Raw genomic sequence first — 9,526 nt, forward strand, 5'->3', positions numbered from 1 at the left:
TTGAAGTGGCCCCCATCCAAAGTTATTGCCCACCCCTGCCTAAGACAGACTGTGCAGCATGGGGGTGTAGGCCAACCCCTCAGGGAGGAAATCGGGGCTAGACTGAGCTGGGGCAGGCAGTGGGTGATAGCAACAGAGGGGTCGGGGCTGGGGAGGCAACTCCCCCTCTTCCTGCTTAGCCAAGGAGTAACAGCAAAGGCCGCTCCTCTGGCTGTGCTCATGCTCTCCCCGGTGACGAGGAGCAGTATTGAGGGGTGCGCAGGCCTTGCCCCGGAGGGGGACCCTTCACAAAGTACATGCAGTGACTGCAGCAGGCCCTGCCGCTGGCCCTCACCGTGTTCACACTCAGACCCGTAGAAACCAGGGTAGCAGTCACAGGTGTAGTTCCCGATGGTCTCCACACACTCCCCACGCTGGCTGCAGGAGGAATGCTGGCAAGACGCTGCAGAGATATGGTGGAGGTTAGGATGCGCTCACAGCTCCATAGACACAGATCACAACCCACCCTCCTGCCTGGATCCTGCACTCCAGCGCTGCTGGATTTCTTCCTTGCAGGATTCTTTCAGAGTCTGTTAAAGTCATGGGAAAACCCCTCCCTGCAAATAGCCTTGTCTCAGGCTCTTGCTGGGCATTTGGGGCCTAGATAATACTTAGTGCAGCCAAGCTTTCCCAGCTAGGGGGCATTGGCCCCTTGCCAGCAGCGTGGGGCAGCAGCTGCTTTGCACGCATTATCACATAGCTCTTGGACCCACAGGCACTGCCTGGGTGGGTAGGCTGCCCTGGAGCCATTGTGTGGATGCTCTCTTGCGCAAGAAAGCTCTGACGGCCATTTTAGCCATAGGGGTTTCTTGCGCAAGAAATTCCTGTTGCCTGTCTACACTGCCGTCTTGTGGAAGAGCTCTTGTGCAAGAGGGCTTATTCCTCCTGGGGAGAGGATTATCTCTTCCGGAAGAAGCCCTGTTTTCCGGCGCTGTACTGTAAATGTACTTGCGCAAGAACGCGCATGCAGTGTAGATGCTCAGCACGTTTTTGCGCAAGAACAACCATTCTTGCACAAAAAACCTGCAGTGTAGACGTAGCCTTGTAGTAGGGTGTCCGGCCCTTTAAGGGTTAGTGGCCTGGGCCAGCCCTAGTGAAGAGGTAGACACAGCTGAGCAGGGGTCAGCTGACTCCCTGGATGAGTGGCAGGAAGCTGGAGAGAAGGGGATGCTCAGGGAGAGACAGGCCAATTGCTGTAATCAGCAAGAGGCTTCTGTAGGAAGCTGGTTTACTTGGAAGGAATCCAGAGTCAGGCCTGAAGAAGGCTGAGAGCCAAGGAGAACAGAATCCAGGGCATAAGGAAAGACTCCAGCCAGGCAAGGACACAGCCCTCAAGGGTTAGGCTTGGGCTACATGCTGTCTGAAATCATGGGAGGCGGCCAGCCCACTGACACTCTTCTATGCACAATGAGGCTGTGTCTAGACTGGCAAGTTTTTCCACAAAATCGGCCGCTTTTCCGGAAAAACTTGCCAGCTGTCTACACTGGCTGCTTGAATTTCTGGAAAAGCACTGACGATCTCATGTAAGATTGTCAGTGCTTTTCCGGAAATACTATGCTGCTCCCGTTCGAGCAAAAGTCTTTTTCTGAAAGACTTTTGCGCAAAAGGGCCAGTGTAGACAGCACAGGACTGTTTTCCACAAAAAAGCCCCGATGGCGAAAATGGCGATTGGGGCTTTTTTGCGGAAAAGCGCGTCTAGATGGGCCACGGACGCTTTTCCACAAAAAGTGCTTTTCCGGAAAAGCGTCCTGCCAATCTAGACGCGCTTTTCCGGAAATGCTTTAAACGGAAAATCATGCCAGTGTAGACGTAGCCTGAGGGTTTAATTCTCCAGAGCTGTCAACTCAGCAACGTGACCAAGGGAGTACTAGACAGACACACAGGGCCGGGGTAGTTACCTTGGTAACACAGCGCCCTCTTTTTCTTTTGGCAGGGCTCATCGTTCCATTTTCCAGCCTCACGTTCCCTCTTGATGTAAATCTCCACACAGTCTTGGTTCCTTCCTCTGTTGTTGGGTTCCCCAGCAGCCCAGTTCACCGCTTCCTTTGTCAGGGCCTTGCTGGTACCCACCCAGGTCCAGACCTTGTTTATCTTTCGTATCCCAATCCAGTAGTATGTGATATGGCGGGGCAAGGAACTGTTGAGATGAGCAATTTCCTTCTGGTTCTGGATTGCTACGAGATCGGTGTAGAATGTCCTGCAAAAGTTTCTGGCCAGCTCCCATGAGTAATCCTGTTTGTCACCATAATGGTAGGTCCAGGCTCCCACCTCCACCTGAGTCACGAGCACTGTGGCAAAGGGTAGAAAGAGGCAACCTGGGGTTATGACCTGTGACAGACTGTGACAGATCGGCATGAGAAAAGCATTCGGAAGTTGCAATGTCGAGCACTGTATGTTGGGAAATGCCACAGTTAAGGTTGCCATGTAACCGAGTTCAGCCCTCTTGTGCCATGCCATCGTCTTCGCGGCACGGTAACCTGTAACTTGCCCACAGGTCCCCGGTCTCACTTAGGTGCTGACTGAATGAGCAGCTACTCAGTAGTTCTGTGTACTCCCCACTGGTCGATGTGTGACCGCACCTCTCCCCCACCCCAGCCCTGCTGTACAAACCCTGCTCTGCAGATAGATTCATTTCCCCAAAGGCTTTGCTATCGAACTCGCCTCTACAGCAGCTGAGTGCTTCCCAAACATGATTGAGTTTGTATTCACAATGCCCTTAGGAGATGAGATGGTGGGGATATCCCCACTTCACAGGTGGGGATAGAGGCATCGAGGCACTGGGTGCTCAAACTGCCATTAATTTGAGGTGCTGGACCAGCGCGATTAAGGCTGACAGTAATGGTGGGGATCCCATTTGAGTAGACCTCTCTGTGATACACAGTTTAGATCCGTGGATATAAATAATCTCTCTGCAGACTTGCAGGACTACAGTGACAACTGGACGGGCTCACATGCTCCCAGACAGGAGATGCTGCCTACACACGCTAGTGTGCCTGGGGACAGTTACCAGTGAGTCTGGTGCCTGCCCGCCCCAGTGGGCAGGGTTGCAGGAGGGCACAGCTTACTGAAGGAGCTTCCCTGGGCTGGGTGCTGGCTCCTGCAAATGGCAACCCCACATGCTGCTGCTTTTGCCGCTGTGGTCCCAGGCCCAGCCATTGGCCATGACCTTGCTGGTCTCACTCATCACCAGGAGCGGCCCGAGGCCGGCTGCAGCAGCTGGCACCCTAGGCGGGGCGGCGCAGTCGGTGCCCCTGCCTGCACGGCTGTCAATGGCTGTGACGTCATCACTGGCTGCCTGGGCCAGTGGCGCCCTAGGCTCACGGGCTGCCTCTGCTAGAACCTTGCGAATCCATGGAGATCTGTGTTATATCCACAGAGAGCTGCATCCGTGAATATTCATTTCTGATCTGTGCAGGGCTGTACATCGGAGACACCTAGGCCCGGGAGTGCTGGAGCACGTAGCATTGCAAAGCGCTTTCTGTGTTCACAGCACTGTTCCCACTCGCCCTAGTTCAGCTGTGAGTGCTCTGCACTTGTGCAAATGAGCTCCCAAGTCTCAGCTTGAGCACCCAGAAGGGAGGAGCACACAGTCACTGGCCACGGGGGCAAAGTTTGGTTTGAATGATTTGCCTTGCCTCATATGGGAACTTCAGGGGCAGAGGCAGGAAGAGAATCCAGTTCTTCACGGCGGCAGTCACCAGCCTTTCCCTTCCTGCTCCTGCATGGAGGGCTCCTAGAGAACCCTGCTTTTGTCACTGTACAGTCTGGATTCATCCCCTAGCCTAGGTCCATCACTGCACTCAGCAAGGCATGAGTTCTGGCATTTCCTGTTGTGCGAGAGCTTGACATGGTGGCATGAATAATGTTCCTTTGAAGCAGCTTTCTCTTCCTGTGTGGGTGTGTGATTTCCTCAGGGGTTTTAAAAAGCAAACTAAAAACGCCAACAAACCCACAAACCAGAGGATCCATCATGTGACATCATTGTGGCACTTGACATGGATCAATAGCTGAGGACCCTGAGACCCAGTGCACAGACCTCTGGCTCGTGAGCTCCTGGCAGAACCAATAGCGGGAGCAGGTTGGCATCCTGTCAGGGGTGAAAGTGTTTTAAAAATGTTCCCAGTGGGGGTCCTGGCTCTGAGCCCCTGAAAGGAGCATGGACTCGAGGCGAAGGCTGCCTCCACCAGCCAGCCTTTTGGCACAGCCTGGTGTGCCCTGCCCGGGGCTCCCACTGTGAGTTCAAGGCTCTAGGACTCCAGTGCTATCAAAGGGAGCCCACCAAGTAATCTGCTGGGTACATTGCTCCTGTAAGCAGGGACTGAAGGACTGCTTGCAATGCAGCCAGCTGAAGTTGTTTAGCCCTGCAAGATAATTAACTGTTGCTATGTAAATACAGCTCATGCTGGGATGGGGAAGGAATCCGGGGTGTGGTTATGTAAATCCAATTCAGCCAGGGCTGATGGAGGATCGGTTGTTAGAATGGAATGCGATGTATTTGGCTGTTGTGTGCTCACAAACCATGCTACCCCTACATGTGGGAACTGTAAAATATGACACCAGTGCTTGCAGGAGAGACACCATCATTATAAGGGGTCTCAGATGAACAAGCCTCCCCCTTCCAGAGTTGCGTGGACTAAGTTGGGGGAAGGGGCTTGAGCCAGCCTGCTTCATGCCTGCCAGGTGTGTGCTGTAAGACTGGTTCAGCCTGTCTCCTTTCCTGCCCTGCTGTTCTAAGGATAGACCCAAAGCAGACTCCATGGCTATGCCTACACTGGCAGGTTCTTGCCAAGAATGGCTATTGTTCTGCGGAGCGTCCATGCTGCCCGCCTGCTCTTGCACAAGAAGATTTACAGTCCGGCGTGGGAAGAGAGGGCTTCTTGCGCAAGAGCTACGCTCTTTTCTAACAAGTGTAAGCCCTCTTGCGCAGGAGCTCTTGTGCAAGAGAGTAGTGTGGACATGCGGCAGGGGTTTCTTGTGCAAGAAAACCCTATGGCTAAAATGGCCATCAGAGCTTCCTTGCACAAGAGAGCATCCACACTGCCATGGATGCTCTTGCACAAAAGCACATGGCCGTGTGGATGTGTTCTTGTGCAAGAACCCGCCAGTGTAGACATAGCCAAGGAGTCTCTCTGTTATTCCAGTGAAAGCTGGATTCTTTTGGCCAGACTACATGATGGCTAAGAGTTGAAATCACTAAGAGCTGAAGTCACTGGTTTGGCCTGGAGCCATACCCATTGTGACCGGCAGGGTGGCTGGCAGGAGCAACCGGCAGGTAGCCAGTAGGAGCAGTGGCAGGTGGCCAGCAGGGTGGCTGGCAGAAGTGACCGGTGTTGCAGCCAGTGGGGAGGCTTATCAGTCAACTAGTCGATTTCCTTCCCCTCTCCCCACTTGCTGCCTCTGTCAGAGAGAGAGGCAGCTGGGAGGGAGGGGGAGACGGGGTACTTAAAAGCGGCAGCTTCGTACAGCTGAGCCCGGGACCAGCTGTGTGGCGCTGCTGCTTTGAAACGCCAAGGCAATGTTCAAAAGGCGCAGACCTGTACAGCTGATCCCTGGCTCTGGCGGTATTGTCCCTTTGACAGGCTGCCTTGGCATTTCAAAGGGACAGTGCCATACAGCTGAGCTGGGGATCAGCTGTGCGGCTGCCCCTTTGAAATGATGAGGCAGCATTCAAAGTGGCAGCGCCGCACAGCTGATCCCAGGGTCAGCTGTGCAGCACTGCCGCGCATGGAGCCCAGATTCAGCTAGGGACTCCCCAGCTAACCCAGGCTCCACGTGGCATTTCAAATCGGCAGCCCAACATGGAGCCCGGGGTCAGTGACGTGGCCATTTTGAAACGTACAAGTGCCCCGGCTGGGTACATTTCAAAGAAAGCACACGCTGGCCCCAGGCTGCAGGAGGGGTTCTCCTTCCTCCTCTGAAATGTACAAGAGCCTATCACTAGTCGAGTACTCGCTGGAAATTCCATCGGCTATTCGAGAGTCAACCGTTACTTAACAGCCTTAGTCGTCGGGCCCAGAGTAGAGCTCGTCTGGACTATGCCTGCTCAGGGGAGGTCATTGATCCCTGGCCTGTATGTCTGGGGAAGCCGAGCAGGCTCATGTGAACCCTCCATTGTAACTAGGGTGGAACCCTGGCTCCGTCAGCCTGGGATACAGGAGGGTCCCGAAGCTAAGAGAAGGGATTAAAGAGCTTCAGAGGGGAGCTGAGTTAGTCTGTAACAGGAAAAACTTTAAAAACAGCTCATGGTCTGGCAGCACTACAAAACATGTAGATAGTGGGAGCTTTCATGGGAGCCCAGAGAGACGGGGGAGGGGGAGGAACAGACTTTCTGGGTCCCTGGGCAAGGTGGGGTTGTGGAAGTGGGGGGGCCTTAGGCAGAAGAGACAGGGCTGGGGCAGCTAAGCCGGCCCCCCAGCTAGCCCTGAGCACTGACTGGGGCACACCACTTGATGCTCTGTTGGTGATTCAAAGAGTAGCAACAGTGGTGCCTAGGAGCCCTGGGCCCTTTTGAATCACCAGGCCCTGGGGCAGTTACTCCTCCCTCCCCGGCCAGCAGCCCTGAAGAGGGCTCGGATTTTGGTCCCTAAGTAAGCACCCTGGGTGGGAATTCTGGCCCAAATGAAACTACTTCAGTGCAGTGTCCCTGGGCAGAGTGGCTGTGACTGATGGGGCCACACCAGTACCACGGAGACAGCTGGGATTCTCTCCCGGCCCACTCAGCGGCGGGCCACCAAGGAGCTGCGGGAAGGCTTACCCCAGCTAGCGGCAGCAAAGCTCAGGAGTCTGGTCACAGTCCAGCCACGTCTCCAAGCCCTGGGGCTGGAAGAGAGTCCTGTGGTGATGGCCTGGGGGTCAGAAAAGCATGTCCATTAAACCCTGCAGTACTGCACGATAGGCAGGTCTGGGTGCTGACACAGAGACTGGCTTCGCTAGCTCATATCTGTAATGCAGAGAAAATGCGGAATCTCAAAGGGCCAGGGCTGAAGCCTCCGTGCTGAACGGCAGCACAACAGGGACTTGAGGCAAGCAACTCGGTTAAGCAGCAGGTTGGTTGTTCCTGACGGTCCTGGAGCAGGCGGCTGAGTGTGAGATGCTGGCCAGTCTCATGAGATCAGCTTTGAGGATGGAGGCAGTTGGTCCATCAATTCGATATACAGTGAGCCTCTCAGTCACTCAGAGCAATGTTCAGCAGTAAGTGACACTAGATTAGAAAAAGGGGTGCCCACTGTGAAATGTTGAAAGCTGAACCCCGCTCCCCGCATTAGAGGAGCAGCCTGAATGTCCCCACAGCTGTGTGGGGCTGTAGGGTGAGGTCTGCGGAGCTGACTCCTAGACCTGGCCTGGGAGATGCGCTGCCATGGGGTTGGGACACAGAGCAGAAGTGCCCTGGGGCCGAGACCAGCCTTGCTCAGAGATCTGGCAGGAAGGAGGGGGTGCTCCGAGCAGCCCTGATTACTCGGCTCACCTGGGTCTCAGCTTCCCCGCTAGCTGTTCCTAGTGATGCTCACAGCCTGGCTGGAATTGGGGACACAGGGCGCAGCCTTTGGCTAGCATTCAGGGAAGTCATTGATGTCAGAGCTCTGGAGGGAAGGTTCCCCATGTGGCTCTTCATCTCTAGCTCTGCATCCGAAGTGGGGATCTCCATGATGTGCATGGCCCTGTGACAGGGCGCTTGCCCTGCACTGGCCCTTTAAGGGCAAACCCCAGCCCCAGCTGAGGCAGTTCTTGCCAATGAGGGCCCAGCTGGGGGCTGTATAAAGAAGGACTCCTGGGCTATGTCTACACTCGCGGCTTCTTGCACGAGAAATATGCAAATGAGGCTAAGCATGGAATATTGCTGAGCCTCATTTGCATACCTAATGAGCCACTATTTTGGCAGAAGAGGCTCTTGTGCTAGAGGGAGCTGTCTACACTGCCCCCTCTTGCGCAAGAGCCCGTCAGTGTAGACATAGCCTGGAGTGCAAACAGGATGGGGGGCTCAGACACCCCCGGAAGGGGGGCTCAGACGCTGCCGGCAGGCGGGGTCCTGAAGAGGGTGCCGGGATCAAAGAGAAACACGGGGAGCCACCAGCTAGAGGGAGCCGTCCACCGAGGCAAGCAAGCCAATTCCCAGGACTGCCGGCTGTAGGCGCCATGGTGGGGAGTCTGCCCCGTCACACGGTCATTCAGGGGTTTGCTGGGGCAGAGCCTCTCAGCCAGGTGAGGGGGTGAATCCCAGCTGTGGAGCAGAGAGCTGTCCCTGATACTGCGGGGGGGAGGCTCCTTGGTAGCATGGGATTAGGTAGTGTGGGGAGAGGTCTCCCTGGCAGCTCAGGGGGTCCCCTGGCAGTTTAAATCTGGGCAGAGGGGGGCTCCCCCTGGAAGTTTGGGGGGCAGTAATGGAGAGGGGGGCTCTCCCTGGCAGCTCAGGCTGGGCAGTGAAGGGGGGGCTCCCTGGCCAATTAGGGTTGGGCAGGGAGGTCGGGGGATTGTCCCTGGCCATTCATGGATGGGCAGTGGGGGGGGGGCTGTCTCCAGCGGCTCAGGCTGGGCAGTGAGGTGGGGGGCTCTGCTGATTCAAGCTGGCCCCTTAATACTGGAGAGGGGAGCACAGGAGAGCGCTTCTCTCTCCTCACCACCTGGAGTTGCCTTTGCAGCTCTGCGGGGCTCTGTCAGGGCATTGTCCCCCTGCTGTGGGGGCTGTTGGCAGTCCCTGTCTCTGGCCCTGTCCCCATGCCGGTACCCACACTCCTGGTGCCTGGGACAGAGCTGGCAGCTTTCTTGTGAGCCGCTCCTCTGCCTCCCTCACTCCTTCCTAAATATTGCACAGCTGAAGCCAACCACATCCCTGGGCAGAAGAAGGTGCTAGACCTACCATCTCTGGTGCCGACCTGCCAGCCTCCACTCTCCTCCCTTCTCGCTCAAGCCTGGACTGGAGACTGCTGAGTGTCCCTCTGCTCGGCTGTCTTGCAGCACTTCCTTTCGCTTGTGCGGAGTCTCGCTGCATTTCTTTCCTCTTCCTCCCCCCACACCAAGTCGCTCGGCCAGAGGGAGCGTGTCTGTGAGCTGGCGGGGCACGATTGACCTGGGAGGTGGGGAATCCCGAGCCCCGGCCCCTGCTCCTGTGATTTGATACTGACCCAGAGAACAGCACCTTCAGGGGGAGGAACTGAGGGGTCCTCCCTCAGAGTGTCCCTGAGCCCATGGCTAGGGAGCCTCTCCTGAGAGCTGAGAGGCCTCAGTGTCATTCCTCTCCCCCCAGCAAGCAAATGAGGGAATTGAATGTGGGGGGCCATTGACCAGCTGAGTGTGCCAACCAGACACCCCCACCTCCCCTCGGGCAGCAGGACTGCTTCAACTAGTGGGCTCTGAGCATGCATATTGGACCATGTCCGTCAGCTGGCCCTTGTTTTCCCCGTGGATTGCACTGGGGCTTAAGCAGCAGCTAGGTGCCCAGGTAGCTCAAGGGAAGAGGTGCATATGCCCTGAGGTAGATGCTTAATGAGTT

The 9,526-nt window shown here is 56.0% G+C and overlaps 1 protein-coding gene across 8 annotated transcripts in view; it reads right to left on the reverse strand.

The window, feature by feature from the left end:
• LOC102462153 (P-selectin-like) overlaps positions 1-9,049 on the reverse strand; it is a 40,875-nt gene extending 31,826 nt beyond the window's left edge. For 6 of the 8 annotated variants that reach the window (XM_075937099.1, XM_075937098.1, XM_075937102.1 and 3 more), the window contains exons 1-4: positions 8,894-9,048; positions 6,794-6,884; positions 1,938-2,327; positions 335-442 (exon numbers count right to left, since the gene is read on the reverse strand). In XM_075937099.1, the coding sequence (XP_075793214.1) occupies positions 335-442; positions 1,938-2,327; positions 6,794-6,884; positions 8,894-9,025 (721 nt within the window). In that variant the 5' untranslated portion in view covers positions 9,026-9,048. Of the gene's footprint in view, positions 1-334; positions 443-1,937; positions 2,328-6,793; positions 6,885-8,893 lie in introns of all 8 variants that reach the window. The other 2 variants (XM_075937100.1, XM_075937096.1) reach the window with 2 other exon arrangements.
• Positions 9,050-9,526: the final 477 nt, after the last annotated feature.

The sequence above is a fragment of the Pelodiscus sinensis genome, chromosome 9, assembly GCF_049634645.1.
Source record: "Pelodiscus sinensis isolate JC-2024 chromosome 9, ASM4963464v1, whole genome shotgun sequence".
NCBI classification, from domain to species: domain Eukaryota; kingdom Metazoa; phylum Chordata; order Testudines; family Trionychidae; genus Pelodiscus; species Pelodiscus sinensis.